Raw genomic sequence first — 21,595 nt, forward strand, 5'->3', positions numbered from 1 at the left:
CCCAACTAAAACCTCTCCAGCGCATCATCAAAAATTTACAACCTATCCTGAAAAATGATCCCTCACTCTGTATGGTAACTTCCAACTTATCTGTATGTGTATATATATATATATCTTACTATATGTTCCATTCTATGCATCCGATGAAGTGGGCTGTAGCCCACGAAAGCTTATGCTCAGATAAATTTGTTAGTCTCTAAGGTGCCACAAGTACTCCTGTTCTTTTTTTAGTATCATGCTGAACTTTAATTATACAGAGCCCTCTACAGCTTTCCTTGTCTACTGCTGTTGTAAGAAAGAGACAAGATCCATCCATTTGACACTGTTGCATTTGGAGCCGTAGTACTGTTGCAGAATTCCAGCAGGAGTAAAAATGTGGTCTTCCCAGCACTGAATGATCTGAGATACTTAGAGATGAGATAAAGGTTCTATAAAGGTTTTTTAGAATAGTTGGTTAAACTTTAGTTTCTGCCTAGTTTCCTAGAAGAGAGTGGGGTATATTATTACAATATTTAATCATATCAAGAATTGCTGTCTTTTTTTTTAAAAAAAGAAAAGGAGTACTTGTGGCACCTTGGAGACTAACAAATTTATTTGAGCATAAGCTTTGGAGGGCTAAAACCCACTGTACTCCTCCTTCTTTTTGCTGATACAGACTAACAGGGCTACCACTCTGAAACCTGTCTTTTTTTAGGTTGGTTCAACATGTTTCTTAGACTCCGGTGTGTGTGAGACAAGACAAGGAGCACCTTCAGAGTGGGAATCATTGATTTTTAATTCTATGGATGTCAGTGAAATCCAAAGATGACAGTAAACTGGGTGGAAGTGTGAAATGCCACTGAAAGCAGGCTTAATGCAAAGGGACCCAGCGAGGTCAGGAACATCCCTTCAGGAAACCACAGGGAGTTTAACTCAGCCAAGAAGCAGCTGCAGGAAAAGTCCCCATGTGACAGCAGGGACGGCTCTGCCATGGGCACTGGCCTCAGAGCGGCCGCCCACTGACTCAGCGCCAGCTCCGCGAACCTGCCGCGCGCGCCCCACGAGCTCAGAGCAGCCCCCGCGGCCCCTCCCGGCGCGCCATTAACAGCCGCCCGACTCGCGTCACGTGACCCCTCGCGCTGCCCCGACCCGTCCCCAGGGTTGGGCAGAGGCTTCTTGTTCGTCACGCCCCGTCCCCCCGCCTTCGGCGACCGCGCTTGGCCCGTCCTGGGCTCCGTAGCGGCCCCGCCTCTGCCTTCGCCTCTCCGTCTGTCCCCTCTCGGGTCCCGTACGCCGCGGCGCTTCCGTTGGTGGGTGCAGGATGGTGAGTGAGCACCGGGCCCGTTTCTCCGCCACTGGTAACCAGGGGGCTGCAGCCAGGAGCCCGAGGGACGGGGGGGTGTGGAGGGAGGCTGGGCCCCTTCCCCCGCCGGCCCGGCTTATGCGGAGTCATCGCCCATCCCCCTCTGAGGCCCCTGCCCCGCCGGCCCTGGAGCGAGGGGAGCGGGGCAGGAGTCGGCGGGGCGTGAGGGGGGTTATTTTCCGATTTCGGGAGGCAATTTATTTCGAAGCCGTAACATCCTCTCCCCAGAGCTCTGTCCAGGAGGGGCCGGTCCCCCTCAGGCACAGACCCTCGTCCTGCCCTGCAGGCCACCGAAGGGAGCAGATCCCCGCTGCTACAAGGCACAGGCGAAACAGGGGAGGGTGGGAAGGGCAAAGCTGCCACCCATGTTGGCAGTCTCCCTGCTTACCCGCTACCCCATGAGGAGACTGAAAACATTCCTCTTCTGTAGGCCGGCCTGCCTGGCATTCAGCAAAACGGAGAAAAAACAAACGGGTTGGTGCCGGGTCCTGTCCCCTTTCCCACACCCACAATTGGTTTGTTAATCTTGTGTTTAAATCACAAAAATATCTAATTTTGACATAACATTTTTCATCAGTAGATCTCAAAATGCTCACATTGTGAGGTGCTGTGTAGCATATTGCCAACACAAAGTGTTTAAAAACCACAAGGACCTTAAAATTCTTGAGATTTTTTAAAATACAAGTTTGGGTCTTTTAATCCGCTTTTCAGTGTTTGAGCCTTTGGACAACACTTGGGTCACATCTTCAGGTTTTCACAACCACAAGGCCTAGAAACCTGTTTGTTTTTGTTTTTTTTTAAAATGAGAGCTGAGATGCTCATATTATCACAGGTTTCAGAGTAGCAGCCGTGTTAGTCTGTATCCGCAAAAAGAAAAGGAGTACTTGTGGCACCTTAGAGACTAAGGTGCCACAAGTACTCCTATTCATATTATTACATGACTCTAGTAGCTGGTGCTTCAAGAAAGACACCTAAAATCCCAAGAGCTGACAACAGTGTATTAAGCATACAATATACAATTAAAATACACAACTTTATTGTTTCATTGCCTTAACTGATTAACAGAAGCAAACCTATTTTATAGACTGATTCACTAAAAATGTGAAAAGTCATATAAAAACCTGTGGATTTAATAACACAGTTTGCTCAATGAACATCCATGTCTGCTGGTGAAGGGTAAGATTATGTCATGGATTCTGTGACTTTCAGAGACCTCCGTGATGTTTTCCAACCCCAGGATAGCGGGCTGGAGCTGTTAGCCGCTGTGGAGCCCGACAGCACTGAGCCGCTCCCAGCTGCCATGAGCAGCAGGTGCTAGATCCCCCCCCTTTAGCAGTGGGTCTCGGGCTATCATGCCCCCCCCCCCCCCAGCTTGGGCTTCAGTCCTCCCCCAGTCAGCCCCATTTTGTTACTATTATTTTTTAGTAAAAGTCAGGGAAGGTCACAGGCAATTAAAAAAAAAAAAGTCACAGAAACTGGTGACCTCTACCTGAGTTTTACCAAAAATACCAGTGACAAAATCTTAACCTTATTGATAGTACATTCTTTTCAATAGCTTTAATACCAATCCTTGATTTAGTACAGTTGAGTACACTAGCTTTATGTGATTAGTTGTATTATTGACTAACAAGTCTGTAGTTGACAGGCGTTGGAAATAGGGATTACCATCTTCCTGGCATATCTAGTTCAGCTGTGGCCAATACCTTATGCTTCAAAGGAAGGAGATATAACCATTATGCACCAAGCTAGTGCAATGCTGTATCAGTCCAAAACATAGCTGTTGAAGTAATCTTCCCTGCCCTTTGGTCAATCCATATTACTCCACTCTTCAAATTCCTTCACTAACTCTCCTGCTTGAGAAGATTGATTTATTCTAGGATTTACCAGCAGTTTGTTTAACGTTATTAAGATGCATCTAGTTACATATTCTTTTTACAAGAGTCTGAGTCTTTCAAGATTCTTAGTATTCCAGATACAAATAGTTTGCTTGCTTTCATTTGGGTGTCATCTTTGTTTTCCTTTAGGGTCAAAGTCAAAGTGGTGGACATGGTCCTGGGGGTGGCAAGAAGGATGACAAGGTAAATAATGAAACATCAATTGCCCTTTTTTAATAGGGTGAACTGCATGACTACTTCCAAAGTTTTCAGCAATGGGTTTTTAAATAATCTTTTGTGCCTTGTACTCAAAACTGCCTAATATTTGCCCTTTGCTTAAATTTCCTAGCCTCCCCAAATATCACTTTCATATGCATGTTCTAGAAGAACTCACATGGTTTACTCAGAAAATGGCTTGTTCTGTAAGCTGTTTGAGAGGCACTAAATATTACATGGCAGTAATATCTTATTTACAAGCAGTGAAATAAAAATAGCTTTTGGTCACAAAGGAGTTGACTTTCCAAAATCTGCAGGCAGATACCTCATTTGTGAGTACTGAGTCAGCACTTGTGTACATACGTTAGGATCATGGGTGCAAGTGCATTTTTAAAAATCCAATTAATATAGTTCTTTTTTCTTGTGGCTTAGGAAGAAAAATGAGTTCTTCTGAGTTAGAATTCTGTTTATGCAGGCAAACTTATAAATATACAAATTAACAACTGAGTTTAATATATTTGGATGTAGACTAAACTGCAAAGTAAACCAATTGCAAAACCTGACTGCTCCTTTATGATGTAAAATAACACTGGGATAAGTAGTGCTGTGCTGCTGCAACAGAGCAAGGTGTTCTGTTCTGTGTGTGGAAGCTGTGCACTGTGAAATAGGATGGTTAGTGTAAACACTTTGCCTTGCTGCAACTTACACTCACACCGGTGCAGAGAGCTGTAGTGTGATTCTCTAGTGTAGACGAGGCTTGAGAGTCAACCTCCTCTCTTCCTTAAGCCTCATTTGCAGAGGCCTAGAAGATTTACAGCTCAGCTTTCAGCCTCCTGGGACATCAGATTCCTAGTTCTCCAAAAATTAGCAAAGTCCTTCATCAGAAAGAGGCAACTCAAGACCTGATATATCTAATGTATAAAGTAAGCAGGAAAAAAAGTTGTTGTTTTTTTAAAGCCTCCCTCTTTATATGTTATACATCATAAAGGAGGAGTAAAGGGCACAAACCCAATATATTTTTGCATTGTAGTTCACTTTCAAATTGAGTTTTTTCAGCTTGGAACTATGGTGGATTTCTGTGGCTCGTTCTTGTGGTAGCTTTCTGATATTTGTTTTGTGCTTGTCTGTCTTGGTTTAAAAGGATAAGAAGAAGAAATATGAACCTCCAGTTCCAACTAGAGTGGGGAAAAAGAAGAAGAAAACAAAGGGACCAGATGCAGCCAGCAAACTTCCATTGGGTAAGTATGTTTATTTCTCCTACAATCTCACAAGGCTCTTATATTGTGGGATCTAGGGTTCTGATCATGCAGCAAGCTTCACAAGGGTATATAGTGGTCTGCTCTCACAGGTCTTACTGCAGGATTAAGCCTAAATCTCATGACTAAATTGTAAAACCAAAGGTAACGCTGTAAAGATTCTATTAGAAATAATTTCCCTATTGCTTGGTTAAAGTTATTAGAGATAATCTCAATAATTCTTAATTTTTTCTGAAGACCACTGTATAGGGCACCCAAAAGAAAATTTCTGAAATGAGATCAGAAGTGGGGAAGATAATTTTTAGCTAGAGTAGCATTGGAGTAAGCAAAAGAGTGCCTGACTCTCTCATGCATTTAGGAGCTGGGAGAAGTGATGTTGAGAGTCTCTTCTGTCTGTGTAAATAACAAAAGTAAATTTTGTATTCACCTGAATTATCAGTAAACTGTGAAACATTGACCTTGTGCAGGACCAGTAGGATTTATTCTCTGTAAAAAGCACACATATGTTTGAGTGGGTTTCATATTCTGTCCAGTAGTTGGACAGTGACACAGATAAATGGCAGACAAATGGACAGTAGTATAGCAGTTTTTTTAACTGTTGCAGAGGATCTGAACAGATGAACTAACAAGACATACAGTATTAAATTATGGAATGTTGTGGTGAAGGTGCTTGCTCACAGTCCTTAACAATTATATTTTTGCAATTATATTTGCTCTGTTATGTGAGTGTGTTTGCTGCTGTTGTAATTCTCCCGCCATCCCCAAATGAAACTTGCAGAATGAAACTAAATGAAATCGGGAAGTGGAATGAGGTGGTTCTGGAGGCTGTTTTTTCCAGAGGCCCTTTCTGGATTTGGAAGGTTGTCAAGGGGGAGAACTCTTGTTTTGGCACTTATTCTGTGAAGCTTTAGCTGTGAATAGGACATGTGAATTTGGTTTGTATCTATGGCCTTTTCTGTACTAAGTTTTCAACCATTGGTGTAGCATGCTGGTGCAAGCCCTAGAGCAAACAGGATTTACTCTGATTCCACACAATTTGTTGTAGCTGGAATAAGCTGCACTGGTACAAACTGTGCTTTACTTCTATAACTCATGTGTATACTGTGCTTTGCACAGGTGTGGATATAGCACCAGTTCAAGGAAGACCTGTGAAATTCTCCAGAACTGAGCCTTTTGCTGTGAGATTGTGGCTGGCATTTTTGTTTCCTTTGAAGTTCTCTATCAGGGTGAAGCACTGGGGGTCTGGAAGGAGCATTCAGAATCCGGACTGAATACTTGCCTGAATACTGAGGCAAGACAAGGGAAAAAGGAAACTGTGGTTCCTGATTTGTTTATAAACAGTGGTGAAATTGCTCATTCAGTAATGCTATTCCAGATGACTTTTAGTAAAAGAGGGAGAAGGAGAAAAACATTAAACTCTCTAGAATTGGATCTTCTAGGGTTTGTGGCGTTTAAGATGTATTGCAGCTGATCTACTGAACTTGCTCTGTTTCAAGGCTGTACTTTTTGACTGGCTCATAGCCAGTTGCTTTGTTAGCTTGAAGTGATCTTTTCTTTACTGTGGTTAATTTATTTTTAACACTGTTTTTTGATCGGGGGTGACTTAGTGATTCTTCTGTGAATTTTTCTCCTTTTTCTCTTCTGCTCAATATGCAACAGCAGTCAAAAAAGCTATCAGTGTTAGGAACCATTAAGAAAGGGATAGATAAGAAGACAGAAAATATCATCATGACACTATATAAATCCATGGTACGCTCACACCTTAAATACTGCATGCAGTTCTGGTTGCCCCATCTCAAAAAAGATATATTAAAATTGGAAAAGGTACAGAGAAGGGCAACAGAAATGATTAGGGGTATGAAACAGCTTCTATATGAGAAGAGATTAAAAAGACTGGGACTTTTCAGCTTGGAAAAGAGATGACTAAGTGGGGTATGATAAAGGTCTGTAAAATTGTGAGTGGTGTAGAGAAAGTGAATAAGGAAGTGTTACATACTCCTTCATATAACATAAGAACCAGCTATCACCCAATGAAATTAATAGGCAGCAGGTTTAACACAAACAAAAGGAGCTAATGCTTCACACAACACAAAGTCAACCTGTGGAACACATTGACAGGGGAGGTTGTGAAGGTCAAAACTATAACAGGGTTTAAAAAAGAAATAAGTTCATGGAATCTACTAGCCAAGATGGTCAGGGACGCAACCTCCAGGAGCTGGGAGTAGACAGTAGGGCATGGATCTCTCGATGATTGCCTGTTCTGTTCATTCCCTTTGAAGCGCCTAGCATTGGCCACTGTCAGAGGACAGGATACTGGGCTAGATGGACCATTGGTCTGACCCTGTATGACTGTTCTTGTGCTCCACTGTCTTTAAAGTGGTGTAAAGTATTGCTTTACTATGTTGCCTGATGGCTGGAAACCCCTTGGGAAATTACATTCATGTTCTAGGCCACTGGAGCCTTTTTGTGGTGAGATATTAGCACAGTAGTGGCTATGGCTGCCAGAGCATGTTCTTAGTCTGCAGTGCCTACCTATGCTTGATACACTCTTACCTTACCTGTTAGATTCTGGAAGTATTGACTCGTCCACTGATGTGCCATTGAAAACCCTGGTAGTGGTTGGGTAGATCTATAGAAACACACACCTAAAGCCATCACCCCAGAGACTGTTGTGGTGGAAGGTAATTATGACATTTGGGAGAAAATCTGGTTAGAAACTTTCATTTAAGTAACTACTATTTTGAAAAGATTTGCTGGTGGATTTCTTAGTTCACAGGCCTTTGGGTAATGATTCAGACTGGCCTGTTAATAAGGATTAGGCCAACAGTTTCTAGCAGTGAATTACTGAATAGCTTATACCATATCTCAATGGGAGTCAGATATACAGTGATTCTACTTCTTTCATTACAGTGACACCTCACACACAATGCAGACTCAAATTGTTGAAATTAGAGAGAATTAAAGATTACCTACTTATGGAGGAAGAATTTATCAGAAATCAGGAACAGATGAAACCTTTGGAAGAAAAGCAAGAGGTAAGTCTTGAGGAAATTATTACACTCTTATTAAAACAGAAATACTACTAACCTAGATCTTTCAAAGTAAAATTTTAAACAATATAAACTAGTTGATGCACAAGACTTGGAAATAAAGTGACTGAAATTTATAAAAAACAGACTAAATATTTAATATTTATTTTAATTGTATTTAATAAAGCATAGAAGGTACAGTCTCCTTACTGAGCGGCTCCCTAGTTGAAGAGCAGAGGATGGAGGAGTTTACTTTCAGAAATATTAGGGACTAGACTAATGGTTTGAGTTTTGGTACAGTTTATTGTAGGTAGGGCACGTGTTTTTGGTTAGTGGGTCTCTGAAGGTGGAACTCCCCAAGGTGGCCAGCCAGCAGAGAAGGGAAGGAATGCGTTAGACATGTACACATTCTTATAGGATAAGCTACAGAGGCATAAAGCAACATGAGATTAAACAAGTGGTTTAGCTTCTTAGCTGCTCCAAAAAGAGAGCTCCTATCCTTCTCTGCTGTGGAAGCTACATTTTCAGGGACCATGGGATCTGTACCGCATCACAAGAAGTAGAAAGAACCTTTTTCTTCAAATAGTTCCCAAAAAAACTGGGTAATGAATTTCCATTTTTCCCTCATGCAGGCAGTAGTTCTTACTTTAGTATATATGTTTAAAGCAGTACAATACATGTTTTGCAGAAGCTAATTTTTTGTGTGTGTTTAATTCTTTACTATTGCTTGTTTGTTTTTTGCAGGAAGAGAGATCAAAGGTGGATGACCTGAGAGGAACCCCAATGTCTGTTGGTACCCTGGAGGAGATTATTGATGATAATCACGCTATAGTGTCTACATCAGTGGGATCTGAGCACTATGTCAGTATTCTGTCTTTTGTGGACAAAGATCTTCTAGAACCAGGCTGCTCCGTTTTGCTCAATCATAAGGTAAGTTGTCTCACAATATGAAGATGGAGTGGTGTGCAAGTTCCAGTATCCCTCTGAACTAGCCTTTGTTTTTGGAATCTGTTACAAGGGTACCATAGCTCCAAGGATAAGTGCCAGGGTAGATTTGATTTAAATCACTAGTCAGGAAGACTTGATTTAATCATGGCTTTCTACATAAAAGTGCATTCTTGTTTGTTGTTATAACCGTAACATATTCTTCACAACTCAAAGATGGATGTAGGTTTCATTTTTAGAAGGTACACACTCTGCTTTTTTAAACAGTGATTTATTTTGAAAACTTTTCAGATTAGTTTTACAGCTATATCAGAAAAAGAATGATTGTTTAGGTATTTCATTTACCAAAGGTAATTGAAGCAGATATTTATGAAGTAATTGGGAGGTGAACTATCTCCAATTCACCAGGTTAATCATTAATATTTCGAGGATTTTCTTGCCATGCTGTATTAGGAGGAGAACGTTACCAGACAGACATTTAAATTGTTTTATTTAACTAAAACAACAACGTTAAGTATTCTGGATTTTTTTTCTTCAACAGCAAACATATTATAATTTAACAAAACAAGCATATGTCCCTTGCTGCTCACATTTCTCTCCAGACTTCTTCTCCGGGTCCAGATCTATTCTGTCCCCAACAATCTTCTATTCATTGAACTTTTTGAAACTTTGCACTTTTAGAGAGAGGTAAGGGATTGACTCTGTGTACAAAAATTTGCAGAGGGACAGTAGAGTTGAGGTTTCTCACCTCTATTTATTTTATTTTTTTTAATTTTTATTTAAAATCATGTTTGCTGTTAACAAGCATGTTACCTCTGGAGACACAAATCCGCAGTTTGAGAACTGCGAAACTAAGCATCTCTGGTGATATCTTCTAGACTGAGCACTAAGTCCCATTGGGTAGATAGAGAGATTAACCTAAATAAGCTGTACAGAAGCCTCTGGAACCCCATAAAATTGGGTCCTTAATCCATGAACTATTGGAACTCATTTACAGAACTCTTCTTAAACATTACATAAATATATTGTCTCATACTATAGAATTAGAATTTATAATCCCTATTCCATGATGATATCTTTGAGCTATAATGTATCTTAATTAAAACTATCTTTTTTTCCTCAAAGGAAGCATTTTATCAAAAAAATCTGATTTAAATTAAAAAAAATCATTGATTTTTATCCACCCTGATAAGTGCTTTGTGTGTTTCATGTTGCTGTGTGAATGTGTATACATTTAATCTTGGATTCCTGTGTAGCTTTGTGTTTTATCTTTAGGATCATTCTTCAGTAAACTGCATGCTATTTTACTTATGTTTGGTATTGGTATACCACTTGGACTAGGTTCATGCTGTGATAGGAGTCCTGATGGATGACACAGATCCTTTAGTTACAGTGATGAAAGTGGAGAAGGCCCCTCAGGAGACTTACGCTGATATTGGTGGCCTTGACAACCAGATTCAAGAAATTAAGGTATTCATATTTAGTAATTTATCTAATTAACAGATACTTAAAAGTTTTCTTTTTATCAGGAAGTTACCTAGATGATGATCCAAAACTTGTGCATGAATTGTCACAATTGCTGTGGAACCCAGACAGCACTGAGTTTTCTGGGATTTTGTACATTTATAATCCTCAGCCTTAGCAGTTTTTTACAATTAGATCAAAAGTGACTGGTTATTTTGAGAGTCCTATTTTGCCTCACTTTAAAGAGACGCGATTTTTAGAAAGTTCTGAGTTCCTACCCTCTGAAATAGGTACCTTTTAAGGGTGACTCAAGATGGGCACCCAAAACACTAGTGAAAATGTTGGCCTTAATAATTGGTAATTAACACATTGAGGAAACCAGATTTCTCTTGTTGAATAATCCTCAGATTATAGAGGCATCCTCTAGTGCTCTGCACACAGGATTAGGAGCCAAGAATTCCTGAATTCTAAATTAAGCTCTGATATTTACTTGCTATGTTGCCTTTGGCTGGACATCCATTCAGCCTTAATGTTTTCATTCCTAAAATGGGGACAGTAATACTCAATTACTTCATGTGACTGTTGTGCGGATTAATTACACCTCTACCCCGATATAGCGCTACCCAATATAACACAAATTTGGATATAACGCGGTAAAGCAGTGCTCCGGGGGGCCGGGGCTGCGCGCTCCGGTGGATCAAAGCAAGTTCGATATAATGTGGTTTCACCTATAACGCAGTAAGATTTTTCTTTTGGCTCCCGAGGACAGCGTTATATTGGGGTAGAGGTGTAGTTAATATTTGTAAAATGCTTTAATTCTTGTTCTTATGCTATAGGAGTCTGTGGAGCTTCCTCTCACCCATCCTGAGTATTATGAAGAGATGGGTATAAAGCCACCCAAAGGAGTAATTCTGTATGGCCCACCTGGCACAGGTATCCTACATAACAGTAACTTTAAGTATGCTCAGTTAATCCCATTTAAGGTATTCGGTGCAGATCCACAAAGGTACTTAAGCACCTAAGTCCCAATTCTGGCTCCACTGCAATTCACAAAGCTCTTGCCACACCCCATAGCTGCTGGATGAGGTTAGGGCCTGAGTTTTCAAGGTAAAAGTTCCCTCAGCGCTTGAGTTTTTTTCCTCTGGGCATGCACACTACTGCCTCCCTGTAGGCGTTCTGAAGCTTATCTCCCACATAAGCCCTAGAGCAGTTCACAAACTGGGAGAAGATAGGTGTTCATCTGCCTAAGTCACATGTGTAGCTAGCCCATTCTGGCAGGCATGTTCGGAGTCTTCCCGGAGGAGGAAGTGGTTCCCACCTTATAACTTTAGCCCAGTGGTTAGAGCACTTTCTTGGGGTGTCAGAGACCCAGGTTCAATTCCCCCCTCTGCTGAAGAAAGGATTTGAACAGGGGTCTCCCACCTCTCAGAAGAGTGCTCCAATCACTGAGCTATGGGATATTCTGAAGTGGGGCTTCCTCAGTTTCTCTGGTTGAAGCTGTTCCACTGTGAAGAAATACTTGAGTCATTGGAGCATGGGGACTGGACCCTGGGTCTCCCATCTCCCAGATGGATGCCTTAACCCTGGGGTTACAGGGTCATTCTCAGTCTGTTTCTCGCTGGCCCAACGACTGATCCACTGTTAATAAATACTTAAATAGTCACTGACTCTGCATTGCAGTGGTTACAACACTCATCTGGGATGTGGGAGGCTCAGGGTATGGTAACTTTGCACCTGCATGTTCTGCAAGAAATGCCTTAAGCACCTAAGCCATTTGACTCAAAGAGGCAGGTCTTCTTTCATGGATCACTAAGCAGAGGTAGGTGCCTGTCTCCAGGATCCGCCCATCATTGTTTGGCTTAGGTGAGGAGCTGCCTAGTATGTTGGCTTTTGTGGATCACGTTCTAAGGCACCTAACCCTCCCCATTCATTGTATAGGAAGCCTGTGTGCCTAACTCAATCATTGTGCATTGCAGTGTTGTTTCATGATTTTTCTAGGTACCTAAAAGTTCAGCGCTGTGATGCTCAGCGTTGCAATGTCTTAGGAGTTGTTGTAATTTTAATATAATTAGACTTAGTATATCAGCACTGTTCTGTATTTCATGAGTATTTTTTCTTAAAGTTAATAATTGTTACTGCAAACTTACTGCAGTCTTTCTTTACAACTGATAATAGGTAAAACCTTACTAGCCAAGGCAGTGGCAAACCAGACCTCAGCAACCTTTCTGAGAGTTGTTGGCTCCGAGCTTATACAGAAGTACCTAGGTGATGGTCCAAAACTTGTGCGTGAATTGTTCCGTGTAGCTGAGGAGCATGCTCCGTCAATCGTCTTTATTGATGAAATAGATGCCATTGGTACAAAAAGGTAGTGTATTACATTTAAGCTTCCACACTGAATATAATAATTTTGTCAAGAACAATAGGGAAGTTATCTGAAACATTTCCTTTTGTGTGAGTTTGTGTTGAATTTTTCCTTTCATCATTGCCATTTTGATAGATTAGATGATTTTTAATGTAAACAACACTTCCATTTGTTGACTAGTAAAATTTGAAGCAGTTACTACAAAACTCAAGATTTATCTCAAAACATTTTTTGTAAAAAGTTATGCCAAAAGTTAGCTGCTATAGCTACAGTAATGATGGATTGCTTTAGGCAGAAAGAGATGGCTTGTGTAACAAATAAGCTGAGTATGACATTTGATTACTTTAAATTATTTTTCTATTGTGTTATTATTTTATATATATCTGTAGATGCTCGTCTATACATTCTGCTATGTAGGTATGCAGGACTGTCGGAAAGTTTAAAATTAATTGTTTGGGTGTATCATGGTAAAAATCCATGCTCAATAACTTTCCATAACTTTTATAGCATTTTTAATTGTTAAACTGTCCACAGCAGAAGTTAATTTGATCCATGTGATTAAGCCATTATGTCACACTGAACTAATGTCAGCTTGCATCCAGGCTGTGCTGTTTTAAAGATGCAGCAAGGTTTAATTGGGACTGACGCACTTCACAGCTTAAGGTGTCCTTAAAGCAGCCCATTATCACCCTAAAAATCAAAGTGTTGGAAATAGCAGTATATATTTGCACATTTTGGGATGTCTGGAGGTGCCATTTTCATACTTCAGTTTTTAAAAAAACCGCAAAACTGTTGCAGTAAAACATGCTGCGGGTCTGACTTGAATCAGCACAGGCAAAGAGCTTGTTAGAGGGATGCTGTCAAGTCCTAGCAGCTGGAAGCTAAAGTCAGCAAAGGTCCAGTTGGAAGAGACACACATTTTTAACATTGAGGGTAATTAATCATTGGAATAGCTTACCGAGGAATTCATCACTCTGCGTCTTTACATCAAGATTGGATGTGTTTCTAAACTGTATGTTCTAATTTTTTATTATGGTACTGCCTAGGGACCAATCAAGCATCAGGCCCCTTTGTGCTAGTCCCAGTCTCTGCCCTGAAAAGCTTATAGTGTAAATAGACAAGACTGAAAAATGGGTAAGGGAAAGGGGCATTATATACCAGCAGAATGATTGTTTGTAAATGTCATGTTAGTTCTTAGATTTTTTAAAAAAAAAAGGGGGGGGGGTAGGGAGTTGGATAAATGTAGGCTCTGGTTCAACCCAAAATTATTGGACTAGATGCAGGAATCATGTGAAATTGTGGCCTTTTCTATGCAAAGGTGATTGTAATATTTTCTGACCATAAAATCTGTGCATATATGAAAAACTGGAAATGGATTAATTTAAATAATCAGTTTCTGAGAACACACCCTTCTAAATAGTATGTTTAGAATTTGTTTTAAATTCCTGTTTAAAAAATTGAGGATTTTTCTGCTTCCTTATTTATAAGGACCTTTTCATTAAGGGACGAACTAACTATTCACACTGGTGCACAAAGTAAACACTGGAAAAATACAATAATATTTGCTCATCTTTCAGTTCAGTGTTACTTGTAACTGCAGAAGATCCAACATTTTCAATCAGAAATATGACTTTAAAGTTGGTTGTCCCTTTTTAAGGCTGTTCTCTGTCTTCTGCTTACCTTATTGGACCCAGGTGGTATATAAACTGAGCTATTGTGAAAGCTTTTGTATTTTAGGGCATATTTACATTCCTATATAATCTGGGTGTTTTAAGCTCTGAAGAAAAAAGCTGTTTATAATCATTGGTAGCTTGTCAGAGCATTTATTTCTGATATGCTGATCATTTTCTTATTGGTAAAGAAAAGTGTCTTTTGTACAGGATTTAATTTGGTTTGCTTATATTTCTTTCTCTTGGCCTTCCTCAAAGATATGACTCAAATTCTGGTGGTGAAAGAGAGATCCAGCGTACGATGCTGGAGTTGCTGAACCAGTTAGATGGGTTTGATTCCCGTGGGGATGTGAAAGTTATCATGGCCACAAACAGAATAGAAACACTGGATCCAGCCTTAATCAGGCCAGGTAAGAGACTTTTTATTATGCATTTTCTCCAAAAAGCTTCTTGTACCAGGTACTGAATTTCATTTCTGCCTTTCTTTGTAGAACGTTGTTTGAGACTCTCCATAATCATTTTATGGCTTAGAAGAAATATTGATTTAGGAGTAGAAAAAGTCAGTCCTCCGGAACAGGATGTAAAATATGAATCATGATGTATGTGCATGGAGAAAAAGGATAGCTTTCAGTTACAGGAGAAATTGCATTATGTATAGTTACTCCCAAGGAAGAATATGAAAATTATTTTACATAGAATCATAGAATCATAGAATATCAGGGTTGGAAGGGACCCCAGAAGGTCATCTAGTCCAACCCCCTGCTCAAAGCAGGACCAATTCCCAGTTAAATAATCCCAGCCAGGGCTTTGTCAAGCCTGACCTTAAAAACCTCTAAGGAAGGAGATTCTACCACCTCCCTAGGTAACGCATTCCAGTGTTTCACCACCCTCTTAGTGAAAAAGTTTTTCCTAATATCCAATCTAAACCTCCCCCACTGCAACTTGAGACCATTACTCCTCGTTCTGTCATCTGCTACCATTGAGAACAGTCTAGAGCCATCCTCTTTGGAACCCCCTTTCAGGTAGTTGAAAGCAGCTATCAAATCCCCCCTCATTCTTCTCTTCTGCAGGCTAAACAATCCCAGCTCCCTCAGCCTCTCCTCATAACTCATGTGTTCCAGTCCCCTAATCATTTTTGTTGCCCTTCGCTGGACTCTCTCCAATTTATCCACATCCTTCTTGAAGTGTGGGCCCCAAAACTGGACACAGTACTCCAGATGAGGCCTCACCAATGTCGAATAGAGGGGAACGATCACGTCCCTCGATCTGCTCGCTATGCCCCTACTTATACATCCCAAAATGCCATTGGCCTTCTTGGCAACAAGGGCACACTGCTGACTCATATCCAGCTTCTCGTCCACTGTCACCCCTAGGTCCTTTTCCGCAGAACTGCTGCCTAGCCATTCGGTCCCTAGTCTGTAGCTGTGCATTGGGTTCTTCCGTCCTAAGTGCAGGACCCTGCACTTATCCTTATTGAACCTCATCAGATTCCTTTTGGCCCAATCTTCCAATTGGTCTAGGTCCTTCTGTATCCTATCCCTCCCCTCCAGCGTATCTACCACTCCTCCCAGTTTAGTATCATCCGCAAATTTGCTGAGAGTGCAATCCACACCATCCTCCAGATCATTTATGAAGATATTGAATAAAACCGGCCCCAGGACCGACCCTTGGGGCACTCCACTTGATACCGGCTGCCAACTAGACATGGAGCCATTGATCACTACCCGTTGAGCCCGACAATCTAGCCAGCTTTCTACCCACCTTATAGTGCATTCATCCAGCCCATACTTCCTTAACTTGCTGACAAACATGAACATGTATCATGCTGTTGCTTAGGTATTTTATATGTCCACCTTTACCTGAGTATCTCATCATTTGTTAATGTATTTATCCTTAAAACACCCCTGTGAGGTAGAGAAGTGATATCCCTGTTTCACAGATGGGGAGCTGAGGCAGAATGACTAAGGGCTAGATTCACAAAAGGACTTAGGTGCTTAACTTCCACTTCAGGTACCTAAATCCACAAATCAGGTCACAGTGGGATTAACAAAAGCCCTGCTCAGCTGCCCCAAAATGCTGTAGGCACCTAAGTTTTCACAGTAAAAGTTCCCTACATGCCTATATTTCTGCGTGTACTCCTGTGCAATGCAGCAGCCTTCCTCTAGACATCCAGATGCCTAAGCCCCCAGAACAATGTATAAAATAGAGGAAGAAAGGTGTTCCTCCGCCTTACTCGCCTGTGGGGCCTGATTTAGTGAGCGGCTCAGAGCTCACCTACCAGATCAGGGTCCCATAGGTGAGCTCACCCAAAATACTAGGAAATTGCTGGGGCGGGGAAGACCTCCCTTTTAGCCCAGGGGCTAGGCTTCTCATTCAGGAGACCCCCTCGCCCCCAAGTTCAAGTTGCACCTCCACATAAGTGTGAAGGGATTCAAACAGGGCTCTGCTACCACTAGGTTATGGAATAGTCTCTGCGGCTCCCTCAGTCTCACCTGTTGAGGTTGTTCCACCATGAATAAATGAGTATCACTAAGCTGGAGCGAGCAAGCATAAGAATGACTCTCTGGTGTGGTGCTTAGGGCACTCATTTGGGCCATGGGAGACCCAGGATACAGTCCCCCCTGCTCCAATGACTTTTTAAAAAATTATTTATCCACAGTGCAACAGCTTCAGTAGGAGAGAATAAGGGAGGCCCGCATTAGATTATCTCATAGTCCAATGGTTGGGCACTCACCTGAGAGGTGGCAGATCCCTGTTTGAATCCTTTCTTCCCCTCAGGCAAAGTGGGGACTTGAACCAGGGATCTTCCACATCCCATGTGAGTACCCTAACCCCTGGTCTAAAAGTTATAAGAGAGGTCCTGGCACCCCCACCTCTTTGCAAAATGGCATAGGCACCCACTGCTAAGAGAAGATTTGCACTGAGAGTCTCAAGCAGTGGGAGGTGCCTCCCTGCAGCCCAGACTTAGGTGCAGAACTCTGAGAGGGGTGGGGATGAGGACGTACCACTTGCCTTGGCATTACCCATTGATGAGGAGCAGCCTAGCATGCTGGCTTTTGTGAATCCCCTTCTAAGGCACCTATCTCAGACTTTGAGAATCCCAGTGATTTTCTAGGTGCTGAAAAGGTAGGTGTGATGATGCTTCACCTAACCACACCTAAATTCCTTTGTAAATCTAGCCCACGTTCATGCAGGATGCCCTTGGTAGGGATGTCTGTCCTAATCGCTATCCTTCCTCTTAGTCCAGAAGCACATTTTCCATTCAGCTATTGAAAAATAGAACACCAGTATTAAATACTAGTACCATAATTTCTGGGCTGATTTTATTTTTTTCTCTGAGTATAAACCTGGCACCTACCATTCTGTCTGCTCTGGAGTATGCTGCTTTATAATAAAGGTAAAACTATCCAAGCACTTAATTCAGTGCAAACACAATGTGTAGTGATTTGTTTTTGATAACTTGTATTTAATTCACAGATAAAGTTAGTGAACTTTAAGGTTACTAGAATACTTGTATACAAAGGAGCTCCACAGTCTGAAAAATAAAAGTCTAAGCATTTAAAAGCTTTAAGCCTCACTCATGTTAACAGGTGCCTGTTTTCAATAGGAAAGGGTGAGTGCCAGGATGTTCTCTGTGACAAGTTTTTACTTATTGAATTTGCTTTCCTTCCTTTGCGAGGACGTGGCAACCTTCAGGGTATGATGCAGGAGTGTCCTGTTTGGTTAGAATTTAATAATAGGGAATGGAGAAGATTGGGCTGGATGATGATGTTTCTTTTTAAAGATCTATAGGATTCAGTCCTTATTTGGGTTTCTTGTCTTGAAAAATAATATTAAAAATCTGATGTAAAAGCTGAGCAGCAACAGAACTTGAGCTGGGCACAGATAATATATTGTAAAGTTGTAAAAGCAGCCAACAAGAGATTCGGGAAGTAAGAAGGAAACTTCCCCACATTTGCCTACTGTGAGGTTCTTACACTTTCCACTGAAGCTGTTCACTATTTGAGACAAGATAATGGACTAGATGGACTTTCCTCTGATCCAGTTTGTCAATTCTTATGTTCCTCTATTTAAATATGATTATTTAGTAATAGTTCTCTGTCATTTAAACATTCTGGGGCAGTGACTGTCTATTTTGTCTTGCACACAGACCCTACAGTGCAGCACTGCATAAACATTAATCAAATGGTCACAGCTTGCTCATATTCTCATGAGCATGGAGCCTCACCTACCTTCTGACCTCAGTTTTTCTTCCAGAATATGGTTGTGGAAACAGTGACAGCTCATTCTGTACTACTTCAAGGGACAGAGCACTTCAAACTCCACTGCTTTCAATCCAGAATCACTTAAATGTCTTTCCTACACACAGGGCGTATTGATAGGAAAATTGAGTTCCCCTTACCAGATGAAAAGACCAAGAAGCGCATCTTTCAGATCCACACAAGCAGGATGACTTTGGCAGATGATGTTACTTTAGATGAGCTCATTATGGCTAAAGATGATCTGTCTGGCGCAGATATTAAGGTAAGGTGCATGAATGCTGCTCAGAGCAGTACAGTAAGGGGGCAGGGAGCAGGGGGGGTTGCATAAGGGGCAGGGAGTTCCAGGGGACAGGGAGTGGTTGGATGGGGCGGAGGGCAGTTGGGATGGATAGGTGTGGAAGTCCTGCGGGGGCTGTCAGGGCACGGGGAATGGGGGCGTTCGATTGGTCAGGAGTTCTGAGGGGGTCAGACGGGGGGTAGGAGCCAGGCTGTTTGGGGAGGCACAGTCTTCCCTACCCAGCCCTCCATACATTTTTGCACCCTGCCCTAGTGCCATAAAAACCTCTTCATTTTGTGTAGGTGGGTACCAAAACTCTACTTGCCACACCATTTCTAATGGCCGAGCAGCATGTTTTTCTAAATGCTGAAAATGCAAGTGTTAGCAGTGGTTGAGTAGAAATTAAAGTCTAAGGGGCTAGATTCACAAAGGGACTTAGTTCCCTAAATCCCAGGATCAGACCCTACTGGATTCACAAAACCCCTGCGCAGTTGCTGCTGCACCTATCGGTGCCTGGGTTTCTGTCTGTGCATATGCACAGTGCAGCCTCATCCCCGGTGGGATGTATTAACGGTGGGGAAATAGATGAACTGGGTTGGGTCGCCTTAGGCAAGCTCTCACACAGCTTGCTGGGCGACCATCCCTCATAACTTTTAGCCCAAAGGATATTTTGATGTGAGGCGACACAGAAGAAGCCCATTGAAGCTGTTCCAGTATAGATAAATGAGTCATTGGACCAGTCCCCTTCCTTCACTGATTATTTTTAGATAATTTATCCACAGTGGAACAACTTCAAAAGGAGAGCGCCCCACATCAGACTTCTTGTAGCTCAGTGGTTAGGGCACTCTTCAGCTCTCCTCTTCCCCCTCAGGCAGAGGGGGGAACTGGAAGCAGTGTGTCTCACATTATGGGTAAGTACCCTAACCACTGGGCTGAAAGTTTTCATGGAGTGCCTCCTCTTGCAAAATCATTGGAGGCACTGAACTCCATGAGGGTAGGGAAGCTTAGTACATAGCCAATGGGAGATGCTAAGGCGGGTGGTATGCTGCCTTTTGTGAATCCCCATTCGTTGTATAGGGAGCTTAACTCTGGCTTTGCGAATCCCAGTGATTTTTTTTAGGTGCCTAAAAGTTAGGCATGATTACAAAGTTCCTCTGTGAATCTAACCCAATATTTCTTGCCCTATCTGGAGGAGGCACTGTCTTGGCTAGTAGGCCTTAGCTACAATGCAGCTCTCATCCAAAGCTTTTGAAGCAAGTCCCCATTACAGGCTCTGTGAAGCTACAGGGTACTGTCACCAAGTTGTAGATGAGAAAAATTTTAGATGGAAATAATGTAACTTGTCTAGTCTAAAGCCATACAGCAGGTCACTAGCAGACTTGAGACTAGGAGTTCTGGCTCCTTGCAATTTCACCTCTAGAGCCCCATCTTAAAATTCCACTTAGCTGAAAAGTGATCACACACTGGCAGCCTCAATTTACTAGATTGTTGAAGATCAAAGAGGTACAGTTATGGATTGTGCAAATGTTAGCTGTTCCTTGGAAAAAGTGTTATATTGTAAAGGTTGATTTCCTGTTGGCATGCAAGCACTGCTTGGATTGGAAACAGAACTATTTGTTCAATACAGGTGTAGAAAGAACTTGATTTCCAGTCTTATTAGCTTCATAACTTAATATAGAAAGTAGTGATTAGCATGGTTTTGCTACTCTTTGCACTAGCATCTAGAAAATTATATTTGAAAACTGTGTGTCACAGTAATGCATGTGTGGTTTGAATTAGTTGTCTATAACTAGCAATTACTATCAGCTTTTCTTTTGGGTAGGCAATTTGCACAGAAGCTGGTTTGATGGCTTTGAGAGAACGCAGAATGAAAGTAACTAATGAAGACTTCAAAAAATCAAAAGAGAATGTTCTCTATAAGAAACAAGAAGGCACCCCAGAGGGGCTTTATCTTTAGATTAACTATGTCCACACAGGGACTCTTCTCACTTCCAAAATACATGAAATGGCAACACATGTTTCAAAGGCCTCTCCAAGCATGATGGGTGGACTGTGTTTAGTTGTAAGTCAATAAAATACTTATTTCTAAATAAAACATTTGTTTCAGAATGATTTTTTTTTAATTGAATGTCTTTGTCAGCACTTCAAATGTGTATTAAATTGCCTAGTTACCTATTAGTGGTTTGAACTTTTTCATCGAGCTACTGGCTTCATGACTTGCTTCAGAAAATAAGACCTTCAATCTCGTATAAAACTACTGAGAGCAACTTATTATAAAATTTCTCTTGTACTCTATAACTGGCAAATCCAATTCATAGTACCTCTGTCTGTACATCCTAAATAAATCTCCTATACTTTGTATTAATCTTGTAGTAAATCTAGTTTACCATCCTTACTGGACTAGGTATTTCAATATAAATAGTAGCCAGGAAGTTATAGAAATGGTTAGTTCAATCTTTTTTTTTAAATGAACTCTTATCTTATTATCTGACACTGTTTATTAGAATCACAACTGACAAACTTTTCATTAAGGACACCTTAGGAAAAAGTCTCTAGGTTATGTCAGTTAAAACAGCCTTTTGAAAAGGTCACATTCATAAAATTAGTCTATTAGTAACACTCTTATGTTTCAAAAGCTGGTGTTACTGAGCTGACTCAGGCTACAACAACATAACTGTTGCTTTCCCAGACATCCAAGTGGTGTATTTTCAGTTTGAGATCTTGTAAAGTCAAGACTTATGGATTTCAGCATATATAGAAGATTCTGCCTTTAAGATGACTACATTTTATAAATCCTGACATCTGCTGAACAGTTGTGACTTCTGAAGTTTTGCCATGTGAGTGCTTTGAACAAGTTGGTAATCTCCCACCCCTATGAGAACAAACAAAGAAAACTGC

At 41.3% G+C, this 21,595-nt stretch overlaps 1 protein-coding gene across 1 annotated transcript; it reads left to right on the forward strand.

Annotated features, from left to right (window-relative positions):
* The first annotated feature begins 1,152 nt into the window (after window positions 1-1,152).
* On the forward strand, window positions 1,153-20,792 carry PSMC1 (proteasome 26S subunit, ATPase 1). The gene is made up of 11 exons (XM_084632431.1): window positions 1,153-1,303; window positions 3,367-3,420; window positions 4,574-4,670; window positions 7,599-7,723; window positions 8,462-8,647; window positions 10,004-10,132; window positions 10,963-11,059; window positions 12,302-12,491; window positions 14,417-14,568; window positions 18,528-18,682; window positions 20,520-20,792. Exons 1-11 carry the CDS (start codon window positions 1,301-1,303, stop codon window positions 20,652-20,654), a joined length of 1,323 nt encoding a protein of 440 aa, XP_084488557.1. The 5' UTR covers window positions 1,153-1,300; the 3' UTR covers window positions 20,655-20,792.
* The last annotated feature ends 803 nt before the right edge of the window (window positions 20,793-21,595 follow it).

Source organism: Lepidochelys olivacea, assembly GCF_965140295.1.
Source record: "Lepidochelys olivacea isolate rLepOli2 genome assembly, chromosome: 6".
NCBI lineage: Eukaryota > Metazoa > Chordata > Testudines > Cheloniidae > Lepidochelys > Lepidochelys olivacea.